This window comes from Oryzias melastigma, linkage group LG10 (genome assembly GCF_002922805.2).
Source record: "Oryzias melastigma strain HK-1 linkage group LG10, ASM292280v2, whole genome shotgun sequence".
Classification (NCBI taxonomy): Eukaryota; Metazoa; Chordata; class Actinopteri; order Beloniformes; family Adrianichthyidae; genus Oryzias; species Oryzias melastigma.
The window spans coordinates 10,798,159-10,822,159 of NC_050521.1; the positions used below are offsets into that span (position 1 = coordinate 10,798,159).

The 24,001-nt window shown below is 39.9% G+C and overlaps 1 protein-coding gene across 9 annotated transcripts in view; it reads left to right on the forward strand.

Moving 5' to 3' along the window:
- dlg3 (discs, large homolog 3 (Drosophila)) overlaps nucleotides 1-24,001 on the forward strand; it is an 88,354-nt gene that overhangs the window by 35,862 nt on the left and 28,491 nt on the right. For 5 of the 9 annotated variants that reach the window (XM_036214018.1, XM_036214021.1, XM_036214020.1 and 2 more), the window contains 8 exons: nucleotides 15,748-15,801; nucleotides 16,122-16,172; nucleotides 17,174-17,298; nucleotides 17,670-17,839; nucleotides 17,937-18,073; nucleotides 19,610-19,754; nucleotides 22,179-22,341; nucleotides 23,054-23,179. In XM_036214018.1, coding sequence (XP_036069911.1) covers nucleotides 15,748-15,801; nucleotides 16,122-16,172; nucleotides 17,174-17,298; nucleotides 17,670-17,839; nucleotides 17,937-18,073; nucleotides 19,610-19,754; nucleotides 22,179-22,341; nucleotides 23,054-23,179 — 971 coding nt within the window. The remainder of the gene's footprint in view (nucleotides 1-15,747; nucleotides 15,802-16,121; nucleotides 16,173-17,173; nucleotides 17,299-17,669; nucleotides 17,840-17,936; nucleotides 18,074-19,609; nucleotides 19,755-22,178; nucleotides 22,342-23,053; nucleotides 23,180-24,001) is intronic. The other 4 variants (XM_024284087.2, XM_024284083.2, XM_036214019.1 and 1 more) reach the window with 3 other exon arrangements.

The following is a 24,001-nucleotide window of genomic DNA, read 5'->3' on the forward strand; positions in this document are numbered from 1 at the left end:
AGAAATGCAATTTAAGCCTAATTTTCTTAATATATGTTCTCCATCATGTGAAAAATGCATTGACAACATGTTAAAAACACCAAAAACACAATTTTCATTGGATTGGGTCTTTAAGTTGTACTTGCCGGTTACTGATACTCAGAAAGACGGTCTGGGTAATTGTTTAGTGGTACATTGTGGTACATCGGCTATTTCCTTATATTACTTTTTTTTTTCTAGCAAACACTAAAGTCAATTCTTTAAATCAGTTGAAGAAGATGTTCAGCATATTTTGTCCAAATGAAGGAATAAAAAATGTGTTTTTTTTTATTGGAAAATTGGAAGAAATATGAGTCAATTTCTTTCATGATGTTCCTATTTATTGAGATGTTAGTAGTTTGGCTAAGCTGAGACATATAGTGTTATAGTTATATTTTGATGCATTTTTTATGATATTTTGACTTGTACTTCCACAAGTAAGCAGAACATTCAGTCTTCATTTACTCTGCCATAATCATCGATTTTTGTTATTACAATAAGAAATGTTGCCATACAGAAGTTTTTTTGTTTTAGAAACTGACTTTTTAAGCATAGATTTGACAGAGATTTCTTTAGCTTTGAAGGCTTTGAGGCCTGATGTAGTCTTTTTTCACTAATCACAACTGAGGTTTGAAAGAACCAGTTTTTTTTCCTGAATTAAGCTCAACTTAGGTTCAGATCTACAATAGAACAATATTTTTTTTCATTTGTGACAAGCAGAGAACACAAACATGAGGACTTTGTTACATGTGGGTTTTAGAGCGGATCTGTTGAGAACTAATTCTACGTTGCATTTTCTGCACACCTCTCCACTCCCAGCTGTGACAGGGTTGAAGAGTTAGACCGTTTCATGGCCTTTTCTTATCCTGGAGACTAATATAAACGCAAAAAAATCAAGATTTTATGTTTTATTGCAAATAAATGAAGAAAAGTGTCAAGCCCCTGAATATGTGATGAAAACAATGAGATTTATTTGCAGTCTTCTAATAACATTGGTGGCTATAGTGTGAAAAATGTCACTATTGTCGCAGCTGTGCAAAAATAATTGTGAAGTTGGTATGAGTAATGAAAATGTATTGTTTTGTTTCAGTGTAAATAAGCTTTAATCTTGTGTATCTTTACTTTCATCCGTTTAAGTTTAAGAATGCTCCAAACAACAGCTGAACACAAAATAAATATGGAGTTTTTGTCGTTTTTTAAAAAAAAAATAAAACTGCTTCTTAGATTTAAACATAGCTAAGTGGTTTAGTTTATCAAAAAAATAAGAAAAATGCATATCTCTCTGTTTTATCTCTAAACAATATTTGATTTATTTTACACAAAAATATTATCGTACAACTAGGACAACCAAAGCAGTAAAGTAAAAATGATGGTGTGTCTGATAGAAATATATATGTATATTTTTTACATGGTAAGACACTGACAGAATTCTACAGAAAAAAAAGATCTAAAGCAAACGATTCCTGCTGCTTTTTGTGCAGATCTGCACAAGAGCACACATATGAAGAAACTATTGCTTTGAGTCTGCTTAAAGCGTTAAAATGTCTGCAAGCACATCACATGTCACTAATTACCACTTCCACTTGCTTGATCCTGCATCTTGCCTTTTGATGATTTATCTTGAGGGGCAACAAACATGGCTAATGCCCTTTCATTATTCTAGAGAAATGTGATTCAGAATTACAGCAAATTCCAACGCCGCTTTTCTGCGTTGGTGGTTTTTCCATCTCTATAATTTCTAGTATTTGATCAGTTTGTAAAATACATTGATAATTGTGAAGCACGAACAATTCCATGTAATCTACTCTAAAAACATACATATGTTATTGTCAAGCTGATGAAAATTTAAGCAGCCTACGAATTATTTTGAGAAAAAAGATGTAATTCTTGAAGTGAAATGTCAAGAAAAGTATCATCGAGGAAAGCTGCAACGCTGAGTCCTCAGCGAGTGTTTTTATGTCGTGTTGGCTTTAGCTGCGATGATGCAAGCCAGGGCAGGATGCAAGGGAGGGAGATTTGCAGTGAGGGGAGGAAGGGAAGAGGGGGAAGAAAGAGGTGAAGACGTGAGAGGCGTGGCATAAAGAAAGAGATGAACCAGTGAAGAAGAGGAAGGAGAGCGGAGGAAGCAGAGGAGGGGAGAGCGGAGAGGAGCCTGTGCTCAGGCACAGCCCTATGTGTTGCCATGGTGCAGGCTCAGTCAGAGCTGCACAGTAGCTTTGCTACTCAGATAACTAATTAGCACAGACTGCAGTGCTGATACGCAGGCGACCGAAAGCGTTGGGGTTTTTATTTCCGTCACCGTTCTGTCACAGCTGTACAAGCAAAGAACAAATTCTTTGTGAGGAATGCAAAGCATGTATGTGGTCGTGTAAAAGCACAAAATTATATATGAAATAGAAAAAAATGTGCTGTTGGTATGCAGCGAACGTCACTATTGAACACCAGAATGCTCAGCTCTTTCACCAATGCCACTCAAGTGATATTAACAGCTTTGTCTGGTTCAGGGCTTCACTATCCAGAGAATGCTACAGCTCACTAAAAGCCTGCAGTCTGACCTGATCATCCTGCTTATAAAACCCAAAATGAACCATTGTGGATTAACACGCAAATTTCCAATTATGTAATCGTCCAAATCCAAGGCTTGCATATGTTCACTAGAACATCTCAGCGGGCAGAACGCAGGGCAAGCAGGAGCGTCTGAATGATGGGATTTATCTGGTTCAAACGTTGCAAATCTGAATTTAGCTAGATTTCTGTATGAACAACAAGACTTATAAAATCCACTGTAATTAACTGAAGTTTGTCTTTGCCGCGCAATAATTGGTCTGCAATTACTGTAGTCTAAAATCTGGATGCAAAAGATTAAGCTCACAAAAATTCCAAGAACATTTATTTAACTGTGTATTAGTATTATTCATTTGCAGAAAAAATATGATTAATAACAATTATTTAAAAGAATGGTGGCAAATGGCTTCTTATATTACATAATAAATCCTTGAAATGTTTTTTTTATTGTTTATATGAGTAAATGTACAAAAAAAAAAAAAACAATTTGAAGATATAGAGTGGTAAACTTGACTGTTAATAACTGGACATCATGCAAGATGAAAATGCACATATAGAGATGAAATCCACTACAATGACATCAGTGTAGATGATAAATAAATCAATTCAACAGTTTTGTTGTATTTTCTGCTCTATAGGTCCTCTGGATTATAAGGTGAACTGTCAATAAATGATCTATTTTTGAACTGATGTCATATATAAGGTGCACTAACTTTGAAGGAAGATTGCGGGCGGCTAAGGAGAATACCGCTGTTAATAGGAAAACAGAATCGCTAGCTTAGCGCTATATTGGAGCTTTCTAATGTTGTCATCACTTTCTGCCAATCAGCGAATAGCTACAGCAACCTCGCCACAACTGTCCCGTTCCCTTTTTTCTATGGACCTAGAACAGATGGGGGCCCTCAAGCGGTACAGTTTAGTACTGTTTAATGGGTCCATTTAACAATAGAAGCGCTCAAAATACCGGACCGGACCGGTCAGTGTAAACAAGGCTTTTGTGTGACAAAAGAGACTGAGAGAAGTCTGTCAGTCCGACTTTATCCGCAGTAACTCTTGTTTGTAATTCCTAACACATAAAAAACAGACTGATACCGCTATAACAAGCATTACAGTGACCACACTAACTCCCAACATTGTTAGAAATATGTTAAAAAAAACCTCTGCTGCACGGTCAGTCATCAAGCCGTTGATTAAAATGATCCATGTTTGGTTTGAGAATCAACCTTTCAAATGTCTGCTGCATTAGATTAACATGAGTTCATACAGACACCACATCTTTTCAGTCCAGGAAGAGACTGAACATTCACTCCAACCAAAGCCAGGACAATTGTTCTATTCATGACCTAATGCTGCCCCAGATTGAACTTTAAATTTACTAAAGAAAAAGTGGAAAAAAATGTGGAAAATGTGGTGACTCCTTTAAGCTTTAACCAGGATCCAGCTCCTCCTTTGCCTCTCTTTTGCTTGGCTGTGGTCACTGAGAATATGGACATTTGCGTTACACAATAAAGACTCACTAACAGCTCAGTCTAAAACTTTTTAGGGATAAAATAAAACACAAAGAGCCAATTGGCCATATATGCTTTTTAACGCCACCTCCTGAGTCAGCACATTGTGAAGCAGAAAACAGTTGTTTATCTTCCTGTGTTCGTTTTGTAGTAAGATGGCCGCCTTCCATCGCCGCCTTTACTCTCCTTCCACCACAACAGGTTTGTTGTTTTCCCAGTCAGCTGCTATGCAGCGTTTGATCACAGGAATCCCTGTTAGAAGTCCCAGCATTAAAGGTTTGAGCGTTTTCAGATCAGTGTGTCATCCCTCCAGTTCAATAAGATGGTTGCTCTGATCTGGGTTCAGCTGCATCCTTTTGGACTCTGAACGTTGCCAAAACACAACCTTTTGCAAGGTGGGCAAACTAAAATGGAAAACGTGGACTCTTTGCGGGAGGCGGCTTGATCTGGCAGTCGGCTACGAACGTTTAAAACAATGCCCCGTTTTTCCCTCTGTGGTTTGGCGCTAAATACACCGGCATATGGAAGGATGTGCTCATAAATTCATGAATATCAGAGGGAGACTAGAGGAGTGGCTCCTGTTTTTGTTTGCCCGTTGTCCTACTTACTGTAATTTTTCATCACTTTCAACACCTACTCTTGTTGTTAGCCAAAACTCAGGGAATGGTAGTGAATGGAGATGTGTGTGTGTGTGTGTGTGTGCATGTGTGTGGGCGTTTCCTAGTGGAGCTTATAGAGGAGCATGAAACCTCAGGCGTGACAGCAGGGTCCCTGCCGCTCGGCGAGGAGACAGAATGAGGTGCATCGCTCTCCCTGTAATTCTGCCGCTGCAGCACGACTTTTAATTTGCAAAGCAGCACCAGTCGGAACATCTGCTTTTCCCAGCCCAAGACAACAAGGCAAAGGCAGATTTGGAAGAGAGCAAATATTTACTCGAGTATGGAATGTCTTGTGGAGTTAAAGTCCCATAAAGGAAATTGGAGAAAAGACAAAACCGTAACCATAGCAATAAAATGTTTCTCCCAAAGGTGGGTGGGTGGGGTGGTGACAACTCTAAAATTGGAAGGGCCTAATTGCAGCTCAGATGATTGTGTTCTTTGGCTGCTCCAGAAAGGGAATAAAAAAACCAAACCTCGACAAAACAAAGTGCTCCATGAAAGGCAGCAGCACGAGGGGTGCTAGTGGTTTCAGATTGTTGAGTTTTATGTGGATGTCTTCTTGCTTAAAGACGCACTCCAATCAAAATTGTGTTTTTTAGTGTTTTTAGTAGGTTCTTGTGGCAGTTTTTTCATGGTGGAGGACATAGTTAAGACGTAAGAAGCTTAAATTTGAACCATCGTGATTTAGGAGCAGACAAAAAAATACCGTTGGAAAAAGTTTGTGGTTGTGATGTAGCTCCAATCATCAAACCACAAGCTCTCTGCTCCACTTCGTTCAGATGCATCCAGTTGCAACCAAATGAATTGTTTTTTCTTGCGAAAGGTGACATCTGCCTCAAAGCTACACAGCTGGATAGCTCTAATATTGCTCACTTTTTTTTGTTGCACCGCCAGTGTAAGATTGTAAGGAGCTGTAAGCTAGCAAGAGAGAGCGTGAACAGATGGATGACTGGAAGTGGGGGTGGGCTTGCTCTATGCTAGCTCTCCTGCCCTCAACACAGAGGTGAATTTCTGATGAACTACTGTTAAAACGATGTCCCAAAAACTGACACAGGTTTTTGATTCTTGCTAAGAACAGCATAATCAGAATTAGAAGACCACTGGGAATGATCAAAAGAGTAATGAAGGTTGAGTGACAGCTTCAGATTATATCAGTGATTAGTTTTATTTCTGTCCAAATATTTAGGAAGATGGATGTTTCTCAGATAAAAGATCGATGTTTGGGGAGGAAAACAAATAGGACAGCTGTGTTAGCATCTCATTGTACTATTGACTGTATATATAGACCCGGACAGAGCAAGTGTGACGTCACCAATAGAAAATGCCTTCCCTCCAGCTTCAGCAAAATGAAGCCGCCATGTTGTAGTCATACAACAGTGCTTGGCCGAGTCGGTCTGAGTCAACATTTCTAGAGCAACTACTGACGCTAATCATGAGCGAGCTTGTTGGAGGGCCACTCCCCTCCCAATGACAGCGCCTCATGTGTGAATCAAATGTTTGAGGTGGGACCAGCACATGCTTTTACTGAGGCGTCTGATTGGTCAGTTTATAACTTGAATAACTTATGATTAAGAAAAAATGGGATTAACATGAAGATGTTAAGAAAAAAAGTCTCAGAGCAGGAATGGTTATTCTGAATAAAAGAATGACTGTGTAATAGATGTTTATCTCTCTATAGAGGTCCATGGGATTCTTGGAGCCAGCTGGTACTTCCTATTTGGAGCGCAATGGAGGAGGGGTCACTTGGTCCAGCTCTCTATATACAGTCAATGGCTGCTACCCTAATGTCAATGCTAAAGAAGCGTTTTCTGTTCAGTCAGCATCATTCAGTAAGCGGTTTTAAACAAATCCTCGTGTTTCTCATCCTACAGTGTGATGTCAGCTTAACTTCTTTACCCACCCACACTTCTAAAGACCTGTTTTACTCATACTTTTTCATTTTTGCTTTCAAATTCAATATAATTTTTAAAACTTTGACCTAAAGGAGCGGAAAACTACAGGGATAATAGGATTCTTGGGTTTCTGTCTTGCGAAGTTGGCGTCAATCTTGAATTCTATCGATATAAAACAGGAGGTATTGTATTATTTAAAGTTTTTGCTTGGTTGCATAGAAAATCACAATTTTTTCCCTACTGTAGTGAAGGGTCTGCTAAGAATTAAAGTGTGTCATAGAAACTTCCCTTTCCTGATCTGCTTTAGTAGCATCTTCTTTTTGGGGTCTGGGACTGCAGCTGATGTGATCTTTTTAGTGCTGTTTGAATAGGTGTTTGCACATTGCAGTGTATCTGGTAAGAGTATTAGCTCCATGGTAGTGGATTGATTAAAATCATCAAGGTACTCTTCGAAAATATTAAAGATAGCGTGAGACCTGCTTGTAAACTCCACTGTTTGCCTTTTTGCTTCAACTTGTGTTCAATGTTTGGAAACGTTTTAAGATCATCAATGTTGTGTGGAACTTGATTCACCAGCATCTCTGCAATAAATGTCAATAATATTATTTTAATGGCTAAAATTTGCGGCTTTACATTTAAATTTGTCTTTTGTGTCTATCCAGGAAAGTTCATTTTTTTGTACACATTGGTGCTGTTAAAGCTTGAATCAATAATTCTTAACTAAATCATTTAACATTTAAAAAGTACATCTTTATATTGTTCCAATACTCTAAAAATTATAACATCAAAATAGAGAATACAGCAAAAAAATACTTTGACTCCATGAAGGAAAAATTGTGGAATTTGAATATTATGCAACAGGGGGCTCAATAGTTTGAAAACAGAAAATCACAACAGTGCCAGCCAACCAAACGGGATATCAAAGTATCCAGAGAAGAGCGAGTACTGTAGCTGCAACAAAAAGGAGCTACCAGTTCAGAATGGTGAGCCAACATGCCGCAGTGACCTCTGATGTAGAGGAAGAAGCGGGCGCGGGATTATGTGAAGCATACTGATGACGCTCACACATGACAGGCTGCCTGCAGTACGGAGCATTTCCAAAGCCATCCTGGAGGGGAACTGTTAAGGATCCTTTGCTCATCAGAGGCTGCTATAGAAACATTTGCAGATTAGTATTAATGGGATCTTTTTAATAGACTATTTATATCAATGCACAATCATCTCTGGAGCATTTGGGCTTTATCTTAAGGGTAACTGCTGCTAATTTTGAAGTAGAAAAGAGGGGACACCTCTTCTGATTAGGCTTTATTTATATGCACGATATGTAAGAAAACATAATAATTATTGTTTAGAACTCAGAAGTACACTTTCCTGTTCATATTTTCTGGTGTTTTTGGTGCACACAGATTTAAACACCATCTCTAAATCTTTTAGAGGTAAATCTTTACTTTTTCACTGAAAGTCAGTAAATTATATTGATGCACTTTAACTATTATTTTCCATTTAATAATGTGAGGGATTATTATAAAATAAAATACAAAAAATAGTTAAATGCACACTATTTCAGTTCTTATTTATGTATTTAAAACTACATAGAAAAGAAAACCATCAATTCACTCTGTAAGTTTTTTAGTTGAGTCCTAGTGTCTGCATCAATTACATCAATTCCGATTAATATTTCTATCTGTATAATTTCATTATTATTGGTACAATTAGCAAAATAGATGGAGTCTTTTTCATATGTACATTATCTAAGAATCTAGTTTTCTGTTAACATTACCAGAATATTTACCTAAATTGTGATGATATTTATTGATAATAAATATTTTGTGAGTTATCTCATTTCATTCTGTGTTGTGACTTTAATGAGCCGTCATTTTTAAAACTTCATAAACATTTTAAAGCATAATAAAATGAAGTTGATAACAAAATCATTGGTGAACTACCTGCGCACAACATTGCAGAATGTGAAACAGCATCACAGTACAGACGACATGGTTGCTTAATTGAGAAAACTTTCAGCCGCCATGGATACAAATGACTTTCACAGCCGACATGAAGGTTTGTCGTGGAGGAAAAGCGACAGTGGTTGTTGTAATGTTAATAAACGTCAGCTCGTTGTGTGACTCCCTGTGTGCCACGACACTGTGACAGCGAACAGCGTCAACATTAGCATCCGTCCCACTGCTATTATTTACAAGCTCCCACTCTGACATGTCAGAATGCCTGCTCGCCGCACGGCTCTGGAAGTCAGAGGCGCACGCAGAGAGCCGCTGTCAGGTCCGAAGCCCTTTAGTTGTCAACAGGCTTGTAGGAGGCCTTCTGGAGCAGGAGTGTCGTGAATATTGGTTACGCGCCGTTCTGGCTCATCCATAGCTGCACTTGTGAAGGTCATTTGGATCTGCTCAGCTGGCAGAGGTAAGCCAGAACGTGCTTTAGAAATATTACATAAAGACGCAGCTGCGATGGACTGTTAGTTATAGTTTTGTAGAGGCACGTGTGCTGTTTCTGTCGGCGGTGGGCACACTGTCAGAATGCTCAATTCTACCCATCAAGTTGAAATACGTTAAGCTTAAATGGGCGTGAAGAACGTCAAAGGTCCCAGTTCTAACTGATCTAGGTGCTGCTCAAGGGGGAGAGGCGCTTTTGACTTGATTTCTTGATTAAATCTCTCCATTTCATCTTCGTTCTTGCCTTTGAGTTTTGTCGAACATCCAGGGCTGTCATATGTTCACCGCATCTCCATCCATCTGTCACTCTGTTGCCCCGTGCCTCCCCTCTTCCCCCCTTGGCACAGGTGGTTCAGCATGAATGAGATGTTGGGTGCATGGTAATTGAGTAGTTATTGATTAGATTGCAGCGTGCCTCCTATTCTGCTGTAAAATGAAAGATGCAGTGCAGCCCGAGGCCTCTTCATTTTTAGATAAACCTGTCTTAGCAGGCCTTCTTCTCCTATCTGCCATTAGAGCCGACGTTGTTCCAGAAAAGAGGTTGCTTCAGCATCCACTATCATTTGATTGACTGGGCGCATCATCTGAGCGAGGCTGACTGTCATATTTCACTGCGATGTCACCACAGGAGACTCAGATCCCATGTCAGTGTGTCTCAGTGAGAAAGGAGCTGATAGAGAAATATCCACTAAGGAGGAAAGGGTTATTGCCCTGTCAGCACGCCGTCAGTGCGCACATGCTGAACTCTGTTGTTCTAGCGCTCCTCCCTGCCTTTGATGAAGTCTACTGGAAAAGATGGTGGTGCTGACACGTCTAGAAGGTTTCAGTGTTCATCATTTGGCTCATCAAAAGTCAGTTTATGGCAGTTTTATCAAACATTTTTGCAATATTTGAAACCTCATAATAAATACCTGCTAATGCATTTTTGAAGAATTATGTGTAAACTCCATAGAGATAAATAAATATATTTCCGTTTCTGCTGCTAAAGTTAACATTCCTTCTTTTTGTCCAGACTAAAACTACCGTCAGGGTCATAATTGCATGTTTAAAGTCGATTCTATTTTCTGTCACTTTTGCTAAAATTTATATGATACTTGTATGCACAACTGCAGTGTTTAGTAGTTTCTGGGGTTTTTTGGTACAAAAATGTAGTAAAAACGTAACTAGTCCAATTTTAGGTGAACATTTGAATTAGAAATATTATAAGAATTCGTACATAGTTGTGAAAATATTTGCTTTGCTTTTTTTACAAAAAATGAATATTTTTTAACCAATGTCTACATATATACAGTTTGGAAAAGCAAAAAACAAAAAAAAGCAGAAAATGCAATTTTACAAAATCAGACTTCAACCATTTAAATAAGCTGCTTCTTGATTTTCTTTTTCTTTTCAATGAATATAATTCAACGTATTTGTCTTATCAAACCTGAAGGAACAAACTGTGAAGACAGGATTGTGTGCTAAAGCATGAGCAAGACTGTAAGCTTTAAAGATGCACATTACACATGCTGGATTTGTTCTTAAAGCATCTTCTGTTTGAATAATGTTCTCCATCCATCCCCTCAAATCCGTACCCCATAGGACACGGCAGACACATTTATAATGTCTGAGGATTTGATAAATGCCGTGTACTCGTGTGCATCTGCCGTGGACAGACAGCACTGCAGGCAGCAAGGCACATCCACCCAGTGGTCTAGCACGTATGAGCTCAGAGCTGCAGTGACTGCAGTGGGGCGACGGCGAGAAGAAACCAGGCGAGGGGAGGCAGCTTTTCCGCCAATACAGTGAAAGCAGCAGTTACCATGGGAACGCATTGATTATTTAACAGTTTGGATGAGGCCTCTGCCTTGCATTTGCCAAGGTTCACTGGAAATCTTTGTAGCTTTACCGTCCTGAGGGTTCTCCAGCGACATGTTGCACTGCGAGTGCTGTGCTGCAACGCCACCAGGACACGGTCTACATGTGATGCTGAGACACACACACAGCTTCAGTGACAGGGTGGACGATGATGCAATAGAAATAGGATCTGCTGTTACTAATTGGTGGATATAACTAAAGAAATTAGCAGTGACCATGGAGGAATAATTGGCTGTAAATCTTTCTCAACTCGCTGTCGATTTTTGTGCAAAGGCTTTCTGCACTTGAACTTATGGATGTTTGCACACTAAACCATCAGCCTCGACAACAGTAGTCTGTGCTGTACAGTTATGGAGGAAAGCTCTGCTATAGCGTTATATGTCCTCACATATTACTTGGGTTGAGATTTAAGTCACTTCAATCATCTTTGGATCTATAGCAAAAGCGTTCCCAGTGATCTTTTAATTACGATTATGCCGTTTTTAGCCACAAGCTAAAGTCTGCTTTTTTTTCTATATGACAAAGTTTTATGAAAAACAAAACAAAAAAAAGATCTTTAGTGACAGATTCTTTTTACAGGGCCTGTACCATAGTTTTCTTAAGCCTATTGGAGTTAACTATATTCATAAATATGATCATATAATACCTTTGGAACACAGAAGAATTATTTTTTTAGAAATATGAGTTATTTTTCTTCCCAGAAGTAAGACGCTTCAATCTCTGAGGCTCCACCTTGTGGGTGCCTCCCATTTCATGACGTCATCCTACAGCCAGCCTCGTCTGTGTGTTTCTCCCACAAAACCAAACATCAACATTTTTGCAAAGATTGTTGTCCATATTGTGTATTTGCTTTTAGGAGCATTCACAAACAGAATGGTGATGGCTAATGGGTTCATTTTGCAGTGAAATTTGTTCAAAAAATGCAAATAAATCCTGATGAAAACATCAGGATTTATTGAAATGATGAGAACAATGTATTATGTTCTGATTAACAGTGGCTTTGAATTTCTCTTCTCTTTGAAGCATCATTAATCTCTGTATCAAAAATTCTTTTTGCTTTCATGAAAATCATTTTCAATTTCTGTCTTTACTCAACAATCCATGTTCACACCAGATCTTCTAATTCGTAACTCGCTTTCACCTCCACCAGGAACTCTGTTTCCTTGCAGCTCCTTCTTCCACAGCCATCTTCCTAATATTGCCCACCCTTCTCTGATATCTTTGGGATCCACCTTAAATGTGGTGCAGATTTCTCACCAGAATGTTCTTTGGCATTTGCCACCACATGAAATTTAACACTAAATGAAATGAGTATTTCTTGGCCATTGCTACACTGGATCACAACACATATTGTACAGATAGCCGGCGTCTGCACGAGCTGGGGGAGCTCACAAACCAAGCTGATCCCCGTTAGCTTCATGGAGAAGTTGGGTGTTGGTGTTAGACGGGAGGCGGAGCTGACTCTTCCTGAAATGGGCTGTCTGACTCTGTGACATCAGATCGTGAGGACCTGTTTGTTTTGATGGGTACTGGAGGGGTTGCTGTTGAGAGCGCAGTTTTTAGAGGATTATTCAGAAATATGTTGACGGATCAAAATACAGCTTTGGGTTGTTTGTAGTGAGGATTGAACAGTATAAAAGCTCAAAAAGTAGATTCTGCGTGGTGTAGGACCTTTAATGTCATTTCTTGAATCTCTGAGGTGGCAGAATGTTGTTTAATTTAAGCATTCGCCTCTAGCATTCGAAGCAGATGGAAAAAATGCAGATGGAACAAGATCAGATTTGTGACATACAAACTACAACTGTTACTCCACAAGCTCTTTGCTCCACTCTATTCCGTTGCAGACAAATAGATCCATCAACGTCTTCGTTTTCCTCGTCTGTGCTGGAATTTGAATCAAAACTGCACAGCTGGACAATTCTGATACTGCTCGCCATTTTTGTTGCACCGCTAATGGGGCTGTGAGAGGCTATAAGCTAGCAGGAGAGCGTGTAAATAAAGGGATGATGGGAAATCATCGCAGGCTTACTCAACACCAACGGTCCCATCCACAACTCAGAGGTGGATTTCTAATGAGCTTTTGCCGCTCTATGTCCAAGAAAACAACACAGGTTTTGATTCTGGCTAAAAACAGCATCATCATAATTAAAGGATCACCTCTGAGAATACTTTTACTTTAGATCAAATGATTGGAGTGGAACTTTTAAAAAGTAGTCTTATCAAGCTGTTTTTAGAACCACACAATTTGGTGTTCGAATTGATATTTCGTAAATTTCTGTATAACTTTATTTGAAATATGGCCTCGTATTTCTGAGTTTGATCGATTCAGACCTTAGTTACGAGGCTACCTCAGGTATCTGTGGTTCTGTTGTGTTCTAGCTTCCCCTCACTTGTTCTGGTCTACTACAGCCAGCCGGCATCATGCTGGAACTGGTGCGGTTTGGTGCAAACTCTGCAGTGGAATCAGTGTCATAGTCTGTCAGTCATCCAGGGATGACAGTGTATCCCCTGTGTTGCCCTGAGGAAGGGTTTAAGCACATCAAATGTATTTCACGGTTTCCCTTTAAAAATGTGCCACTGCTTTTGGTCGTAGTCCTTTATTGCTCACAGCCTCATTGTTAAAATAGCCCCTAAATGTCCTGGAATGTGGGAAGGGTGTTGGGAAAAGGTTTGAACAGAAACCGTGCAAACACACGCACAGATATGAGCATCTGTTGTTCCATATGCAGATTGCAGCTCGATTGTGCTGACTTGGGGAGTAGAGCCGCCACAGCTGTCCAGAGTCATCGCACATCAGCGCTGAGTGGAGCGCATCATATGCTCCTATTCATCTAAAGAGCAACTTTGATTTCTGAGCACTAAATCTTTTGGGAATGTTTTTGGAGCTGCTGCTGTTCGGGGAAAAAAAGGTGTTTCAGTATCAAAAGATCTGTGGACCTGCTCCTAAAATGTAGTAAAAAATAGTAAAAATATACTCCAATCTGTACATACAACTGTTTGAAAAAATACATTCATTTTCTCAGATAAATTTAGTGATGCTTTTTAGGAAATGTTACATTTTTTAATTCTTATTCTTATTATATCAGAAATAGTTAACATCTTTTTTTTGGTAAAAATACTTAGTTTTTAAGTAAATAAACACATTTAATATGTTTGTTTTTTTCTCAAAGGGGTCTCCATCGACTATGATGCAAAAATTCAAGGCTATTAAAAAATGTCATCCACAAACTCTAAAGCTGCTAAAAATATTACCAAATTCAATAAAAAAGTATAGAAAGTTGCAACATTTGTGACTTCTGAGGGAGTTGATAACTCTTACTCCATGCTTTATCTATCAGCTCTATAATCACTATACTGCAAACATAATATTTCATTTGATATATGCGATAAAGAACTAAATTGGTCGTGTTATTCTCCAAAATACTCATACTTGCCTGTGTTTTGACTTTTAGTAACTGGATCACAGAAACGCACCTAAAGTGAATGAGGAATATCACATTTATATTTAATTTGTCTTTTTTTACGCATGTAAAGTAACTTTCGCAACAATTAAGTCCACGAATAACCACAAGCAAATCAAACAGGAGATTGTTTGTCTTAAGGATCAAACATTCAACGTTCCCAAATTCTTGAAAACATCCTCCAATAAATAACAAATGGACAGTTTGTCGTGAACTAAAAGTTGGGCTTTGGATGTTTCTAAACCCTTTGCTCCATCTCGTACTTCCTGTCTTGCTTTGGCTCCTGTGATACTTTTTTTTTGTATATATTTTTGCAGGACAGAAAAACACCAGGTGGCACAAAAGAGCCAATGTGGAAGGATTTAGTAAAATCCAGCATGTAGTCCTGATCTGCAGGTCTGCTATTGTTATAACTCAAATATTTGCAATTATTTGGAAATAAATTAATGAAGATGTAGGAATTGTTTAAATGCAAAACCAAAAAACAGTAGATCGATATAAGTTAATTTTTTACTCAAATTCCAAAGTAGCTTTTAGTGTTAGGACATTTATTTTGAAAATTCTGAGAAAACATGAGAACTTTAGATACATTTTGGCTAAAAATTAGCTGCAAACATAGTTTCTTTAAAACAATTTTATGTAATAAAACTGTCACACTACATCTAAATGCCTGAAAATATCGTTTCCAGACCAAAAAACAATGACTGAAAGCAATTAAATCATCATTTTGCTTGTAAGACAAAATTTCTTAGAGGAAGAGAAAGTAAAATGCACCTTCATCTTGTTTAATCAACATAATAAGATATGTTTTCAAAATGTGAAAACATCTACAAATGTAGGAAGGATAACATTTGGGAAATTTTGAATTCATTTTAGTGTTTAAACTCTATAAACGCTCCACCACACCAGGCCTGCTGGATTTATTTCTCTTTCTGTTTGGACTTCTGCACAATCTCTCCCACAGTTTAATGCATTCCTGCACCATCAAATGATGCATTTTCTGTGTGATACTACATGGTGTTATTTCCCATGAGAGCGCAGTGAAAGCAGACGTGGGATAAGTGTATTGTTCCAGCAGCCGAAACAGAAGCTGGTTGGTTTTATGAGATGGCTGCATCGCGTCTGGCTGTGGCGGTAATAAGCAGCGGTCTCCTCGCCCCAGTCCTCATTCTCAGTCCCGACACCTTTCCACGCCCCCTCTGACTCGCCGCTTCCCACATTCGCAGTCCCAGGGACGGTTCCTATGGCATCCGCCGCTGCCGAGCCATGTACCGCATTACATCTGTGTTCTGCCAGCCTCACGCACCGAGCTAATGTTTATCTCTTCATATCCACAGGCCAACCCTCCCCCCATTATTGTCAACGCAGACTCACTAGATGCAGGCCCTTATGTAAGTATCTGCTCTCACTGTCTGTACAGTATATATCCCTCCTATTCTCACTTCCTCTGGTGCGTGAACATGTTTTGTGTGAGTGGAAAAAAAAGGCTTACTCCTGGCAGCAACATGCTGTTCTCCACGTGGGCCAACATCCATCATTGTAGGGAGGGACCATGCTTGACTGTACAGATTTTGCATGTGCACTATTTCTTCATTTTTGTCCGCACAAGATAACCATGGCACTAGAGTGCAAATATAAGTTTATTCACCATCAGTAGAATCAGATTGTAACGATTTGTGCTCAGTTACTGTTATTTTTGTCATTTTGGCAGGTAAACGGCAGTGATGCGATGTATAAATATGAAGAGATCATTTTGGAAAGGGTAAGCTGTATCTCTATTTTTACATCCTCCTGCACACCACTCACTCTTCTGTGATGTTTTCTACATGATGTATTGATTTCTCCCCACTAGGTGGTAGCAAGCAGCTCTTTCTTTGCTCACTAAAAGAATCTGACAAACCTCGATTGATTTGTAGAATTTTAGGGTAAATTGTTTCGTATTTTTGGTTCAGGTGTTCCTACGTTAGGAAGCTCATGCATGTAATGCCTCATGTGAGCAAGAGAGCAGGCAAAAAAAAAGGCCAGCGATGCATGAGTTTTTACATAATCCTCAGGCACATGTCATCAGCAGACGCCAGAAATGTAAAGTGCTCTCCTGTTCAATTGTTCAGCAGGCATCGCTGCACTTGGCTGTGCTAGTTCAGCTTCTAGTGGAGGAGCTTTATGTTTCTGCTGTCATTATTCCGCCCACATACGGATGCATCTCCAAACCCTCGATGGATGCACCGCATCTCTCTGGCCCTATCACTATAAGTGACATTTCTGCAGTGCAGAAAGCTTAAACAGACTATGCAGAGTCACACTTTGAAAGGTCTGTGGGTGTTTAGCATTTGGTGTTAAGGCCCAGCTTCAGAGCAGCACACAGGGAGGCCTCAGCCTCCCTCTGTCCTAATTTGTTGTGACTGTTGCTCATTAATTATAGAAAATAATAAAGTGAAGTCTTTTCTCAGCTGTCTTTTTTGCCGTCTGGCCTTCAAATGCAGCAGGGGGCTTGAACCCTTTGGATCCGTGTGGGGTCGGTGTAATCTCTGGGATAAGAACATCATAAATCTGCAGTGTTCCTCGTTTATCCATTGTGTCAACAGAAATGCTGCTTTGGAAGCTTCACTTCTCCTAGCATTATTATGCATTTGTTATTCATTAAAAAAAAAGTAATTCTGGGATGTTCTAATCTCTCATTTGATACAGCCCTTTACATTTAGCTGTATATTATCTGTTGTTTGTTGTAATTTACTTAAAATGCTGACCACAACTTGTGTTTAGGGGAATTCTGGCCTGGGCTTTAGCATTGCTGGAGGAATAGACAATCCTCACATTCCAGATGATCCGGGGATCTTCATCACCAAGATAATCCCAGGAGGAGCAGCCGCTATGGATGGACGGCTGGGGTAGGTTTGCTTCTTCAGCAGTCTCCTCTCCCACCTCCTTCATTCCGTCTTCTCTCCCAGCTCCTCTGCATCCTCCATACTCCTCTCCGCTTTAACCTCTCTTCTCTCCTTTTTAGTGCTCACCAGCACTGTGTCCAGCCAGGCTGGGCTGTGTGGGAGGCAGAGTTTCTTCATTCTTCTGCCTCTGAGCTTTGTGTGCTTCCTCAACGTTATGATTCACTGCAGAAACAAAGCCTGAAACATGCAAAAAAAAAATAAAAAGATGATATTGAGCGTTTTAGATGTCTCTTCTTTCATTAGCTCTGGTTGGATATTCCTGCTTTTATCTATTAAACACAGTTTGATGCAGGTTTGAACCTCTCTGGGTGCAGGGTCAACGACTGTGTGCTGCGTGTGAACGACGTCGATGTGTCTGAGGTGGTTCATAGTCGGGCAGTGGAAGCCCTGAAGGAGGCGGGGCCTGTTGTGAGGCTGCTGGTCCGACGGAGGCAGGCCCCACCTGAGACGATCCTGGAGGTCAACCTGCTCAAAGGACCCAAAGGTTAGAGGTTATACCACGCAGATAAACAAAAAAAACAAACGCATATAATCACACGTTTGTTAATAAATCCTTCTGTGAATGTGTGTTACATAACCAGGACTAGGGTTCAGCATCGCTGGAGGGATCGGGAACCAGCACATCCCAGGAGACAACAGCATTTACATCACCAAGATAATAGAAGGAGGTGCTGCCCAGAAGGATGGACGGCTGCAGACTGGAGACCGCCTGCTAGCTGTATGAACCTGCACCTTCTCCCAAACCCACCATAACATCATTATTGTGTCATCTCTGTCCAACACTGCGGCTCAGAGTATTTCTTGTCAGATGCACAGTTCACTTACTGAAACTTTTACTTTTGCTTTAGTAAATTGGCCCATAGCTACAAACATGACATTTGTTAGTTGCTTCCTTTCTGAGAGTAAAAATTTGCTCTTCTCTTTTAAAAAAGCTAATCAGTAATCACAGCGGTATTCCTTAAAAGTGATAACTGCTGTGATTTAAGTCAAACATCTATGCAGCACTTTCCTGCTTGGTGCCAAACTGTAATCACATTTTTTTAATCTACGTCTTTTTATTTCACACCAGTTTTCTGACCAAGATAAAGCAAATCTAGATGACATTATTGTTTTTTGCTGGTTCTGTCCATGTGGTTGTATGAACATGCACTGTTAGCATCTTTAGCAGCTGAAGTATATGACTCGTACATGTGGATAAAGGTATTAAAAATATCGTCATCAACAACAGACATGAAGGCCATTTTAGCTTAAATCTAAATAGATCATACTATGCTGTTTTAGAACATTACATTTACAGCTATTTTTTGGCAATGTTTCAAAAAGTCCAAATTCATTTATAAAATTATCTTTTTGCATCAACAGTTTTCACTGCAAAAACTGAATCTTAAGAAAATAACAAAATGAAAAAAGTATTTTTTCAAGAAAAAGTGTCCTACTTTCTGTCTTGCAATAAAAAAAAATCCTTTCAAGGATAAAAATTATGTTATTCTTAGTGACTAGTATATTTTTATTCCAATAATAATTTTAGGTAGGACCATTTTCCTTAACCCCATTGGCAGATGGAGTATTGGCATATTTCAAGAATATCTGCCAGTGAGGTTAGAATTTTTGACATAATTCTAAGGGGTCAGTTTTTGCAGTTTGGATGATGCCACACCCATCGGAGGTCCAGATCTCCTCTGATTGGTTAATGTGATGAGCATAACAGAACCTGAGCTTCCAACTTGATGATTGTTGTCTTTTAGCCAATTTGCTGTTTTTTATGTTGACAGAAAAGCCAAAGAGATCCAAAGATTTGTAAACTGACAGACTATATATCAGAATTGAGAATGCTAACACAAAACTACACTTACATGCTTTCCTACAGCTGAAGACTCCCTGTTTTAACTCGGTTTTATTTATTTTTGTTTACAAAGTTTTCTACACTGAAGTGAGGGAATGTTGCAAAGTTAAACATATTGAACCTGAGCTTTGACCTTTAGATGGTTTTTAGTGCAAACATATTGACACATATTCAGCAAAAAAAAAAAAAAAACACTAAAAGTATCATAATGTAAACCTCTTTAAAAGCTTTAATCCTCGTTGATGCAGCCGAACATCTGACTGATGAATCCTCAAATAAGAAGATATTCATGCCTGAATGCAGCATACATTTGTCTACTGAATACCTCCCATTTTTAAAATGGAGACAGTGGTGTTGTCACAGCACAGCTGGCTGGTGTTGACGCAGAAATGTGTTATTCCTCCACACCAGGTGAACAACATTGTGCTGCAGGACGTTCGTCATGAGGAGGCAGTGGCAGCCTTGAAGAACACCTCAGATATGGTTTACCTCAAAGTGGCGAAGCCAGGCCCGGTGCATCTGAACGACATGTACGCCCCCCCAGACTACTCCAGCAGTACGTATCTACTGCGTCTGATCCTGTTTTGTAAATTTGGGGGAAAGAACGATGCATAAGTCTGGGTCTATGTTTTGCTCTGGGAATCATCTTATCATTGTTACTTGCAGAGCTTTTGTGTTGGATGTCTCTTCCCTCCCCAAAACTCCAATGCCCACACACCCACAGTGTGAATGTAGTAAATGTTCGTGCACACACACACACACACCCACCCACACACACAATCCTTCCCACGGCAACAACAAGCACAGTTCTCTGCCTCCCACTGAGTGTGGATGGTTTCTCACATCCCACCTGCTCATGAGAGTCCACGATCTTATGTTGCAGCTTCTCAGATCTGCACAGAGCAGTGATTTCATGCTTTAGCTTACCGTTCTAGTGTTTTTTAGTTAGTTAGAACTTTATTCTAACGTGACTTTGCAACATGCAGCCTAGAGCACAGCCCTTAAAAATGTGCTCTACATGGTGAAGAAAGTACTGATGAGAGATGTATTAGAAGTCTTTAATCATTCCTGATCACACATTGAAACAATCAGTAGCTATTAGTCATGAACACTCCAGGGGGAGTGAGGAACCATCAAGCTTCTATTGAGGTGAAGCTGTCCAGTATTGTGGCTAACTGCATCACTAAGCCAGGTAAAAATCCTTTTGGTGATCCATTATCACTCAGGGCCTCATCTTGTAACCAGGCACAGCAGGCATGCTTCTTCGTCACAACAGCACTTACTGTTTTCCTACCACATGAATCCTGCGAACATGTTGGCAAGCGTTACAGGCGGGTGGAACTGGATGGAAATGTGGTCATTTCAGTCAACATTTTTTAAATAAATACTTGCATTTTTTTTAAACAGAACCAAAAATCTGCAGGATAATAGAATTTAAAAGGTCTAACCTCATAAATGCCCATTAGGAATGTACAAGGTTTGTAATCAGGAAAGGATTAAGGTACTGGATGTAAAGGATTCTGTGTATCTGCCTCCAGCTCATCCTCATTTCTGCTCGGGAGACATGAATACATAAAAACTAAAGTTATGCATGTTGACAGAATGACTGATCCTCAGTGTTAATGAAAGATGACCCACAACAGTCACTGGATTACATGAAATTTACAAAAGTATTAATAATAATTGTTGAAAATCAACCAATGGCAATCAAATATAACTTTTATGTTGTGGTTCAGAGGAAGGATGAGATAGACTAACAGGTTTAACAAAAAAGATGATAACTTTAACTTAAGACTTTGAGACGATCACTGAAATCAAATGATTAATATAAGTGTCACAGTGACCTTTGCATTCATGAGCAGGTATTTTGTCTCTTTCATTGTGAGTAAACTATCTTCTCCAGATGGCCTGTTTCAGCTTTTTCAAAAATCTTCACTGGGATTTGGATCGGAGGACCCCTTCTAAAGAGTCCTCTGTCATTCTTGGGGGTTTGTAGTCGCGTTTTGGGTCATACTTTAGTTGGAGCACACACAGCCTGTGGCTGGGACTAACTTTCTGACATCAGGCACTAAGTCTGGCTAAAGCAACCGATGGTGCAATCCAACACTGGTGTAACTTGACCTTGAAGTTGACCCTTAATCTCATAGTAACCACTCATGTTTCCCGACTCGTCGTCAGATTTCATCAGGATCTTGTGCAGCTGCAATCACAAGAACATCAAACTGTGTGGAGATGGTCTTCACCTTTAGCATCCCTGTCTAAGATTTTCTTTCTCATCGCCAGAAAGCTCTCCTCTGATCTACCTGTGGGTCATGTGTAGTGTGGTACACATCATGTCATCAAACAAAGTACTTGTTTGTGTAAACAGTTCTGTGAAAATTCAAACTTACGTTAACTTTTCTTTATGGTGAAACTATTTTTGACCTTTTGAGTACGGTTATTTTTGTTCAAAGTTTTTTCATTCATTTTTTTAAAGACCCACTACAATGAAAATGCTATATTTGGTATTTTTAGCATGCTTTTGTGGCATTTTCATGATGATGGAGGAAATATATATGTATATATAAAATGAAGCTCAAAGTTGCATTTCTGAGTATTTCTTTATTTAAATCGTGAGTCAGGAGCAGATGAAAAAATGCCAGTTGAAAAGAGCTCATTAGTGATGCAGAAAAGGTGAGGGGAAAGGGGGTGGGGTTGCTTCAGACCAACTGTCCCGCTCACAACTCAGAGGTGAATTTTTGATGAACTCCTGCCGCTCTGCAGAAACTGTGTCCTAGAAATTTGCCTTTTTTGAATAAATTAAGTGATTTTATTTGACCTAAATGGTTTACAAAGCTAATATGTTTGTGAATAAACAAAGTGTTATAAGGCATAGATTGTATTTTGCTATTGACGGTTCTATTTAATCTTGTTACTTGAATGAACTCAGTTCCATGTGGTCTGCACCTGTGTTGTAATCATTCTTTCTTTCCCCCTACTGGCCTGGCCCTCCCTCCAGCCTTCCCGACAATGGTGGACAACCACGTCAGCCATAACTACATGGGGGCAATGGAGCCAAAGCCAGTGTACGCGCCACCCCAGGTCACCCCGTCCAGGTACTCGCCCGTCCCACGCCACATGATGGGGGAGGAAGACTTCACAAGGTAGGTTGAAGGATCGACTCCCTAACACTTTCTCATCCAAAATCAGTTTCATTTCTCCGTGAGCGTAGCTTTGAGTGAGTCACAGCGCAGTTGTCCTGTGAAGATCTGCCGGTGTTGTGGCAGAGACTGAAGCTCAGGTGTGAACTTGTTTGGGTGAAAAAACGAATGTCCCATCTTGCCCGGGTTTCACTTAGTTTCCCTCTTTGTTTTTTTTTGTTTTTTTGGCTGTTTGTGTTCTGTGATGGTGTTACAAATACTTGCATGTACAGCTGTTTCGCTTTGCTCATGAAGTGATCCAAAAGAAAACAACACATAAACTCTACAAATGTTCGCTCATTGGTGGCCTTTGTAGGAAAGTATGTTGTGGCTGTGTCCTGAGAGAGGGCCCTTGTCACTTCTTGTACTGATTTTAACTGAGTTTTAACCTCTGACTTCCTGTCCAAGTAGTGGATCAAAAGTAGCATTCATAGGGGTTAGATTAGACTGTCCCATGAGGCTTTGAGTCAGCTTAACCCACAGCTCTGGGGAGAGAAGGCCTCTGTGTTCATGGGTGTGTGTGTGAACTGCTTGAGTGTGTGTTATGTTCCCCAGTGATGTCCTTGTTCAAGCTGTCTACATGGCTCGTTTGTGTATTTGTCGCATCTCTGTTGGTTTGTGTGCTTTCTTTGTGTCCTACACTTGTCCCATTCACTGTGATTCCTGTACCCCACAGCAGGGCTGAGCCTATTTACAGTGTCATCCACAAACCTGGGGATAGCAAGGTACCCCAGGCCCTCAACAGAGGCTTCTGTTCTTCCCCCGCTCCCTTGTGCCAAGGTCCACTCCCCTTCTCTAGCAGGTACTAACCTATTCCATCAGGCCTCGCTTAGCTAACCCGCCTCTCTGTAGCTCAGCTCATGGATGGGGTTTGAAACAGCTGCAGGATGCCTAACTGTCCCGCAGCATGTTGTGCCACATCTGTGCACTTATTGCGTGCTGTCACGAGTAGAAAAGATGGATTAAGAGGATAAAACCAACAAAGGGAAGTAGAAGACAGAGGGGTTAGAGGAGGGTGTCAGGGGGATTTTTGTGATTTCCTCTTCTACTTGTCTGTCTCGTTGTCTGCATGTTAATGTCCCCTTTTCATGGATACATACGTACTTCCTGTTTGCTGAGTGTGTTTGGGATGGTCATGATTGTATCATGCTCTGCGTATGTAACATTGAGAATGAGTCAAGGACACAATCGACACACTTATAAAAATACGATTTCTACATACATGCGAACATCTACTATCTGGTTAAATGTGTTGAAGTAGGTTGATAATGGTTTTCATTCCACAGAGGAACAGCAGAATTAGCATTGCTGACTCATTTTCTTAGTATCTATCCTGAAGATCAGTCAAATTTGTTGTTTTTCTGGCTAGATTTTGCCCTTTCAACTCACGCGCACATTTTATGTTTTAGAAAGTCTTTCCTTAAGTGTGACAGCAAGCTCCTTAAACACTTTGATTGGGGTCATTTTCCTGTTGGAGTTGTCACTGACATCACCTACATAACACACAGTCTTTGACATACTGTAACTCCTAGATTGCTCACGCGATCGATGTGAATCCCCAGATACTCACATGTGTGTGTAAAGTGTTGCATAATGGCGCAAAGCTATTTTTCTCTGTAAAAAA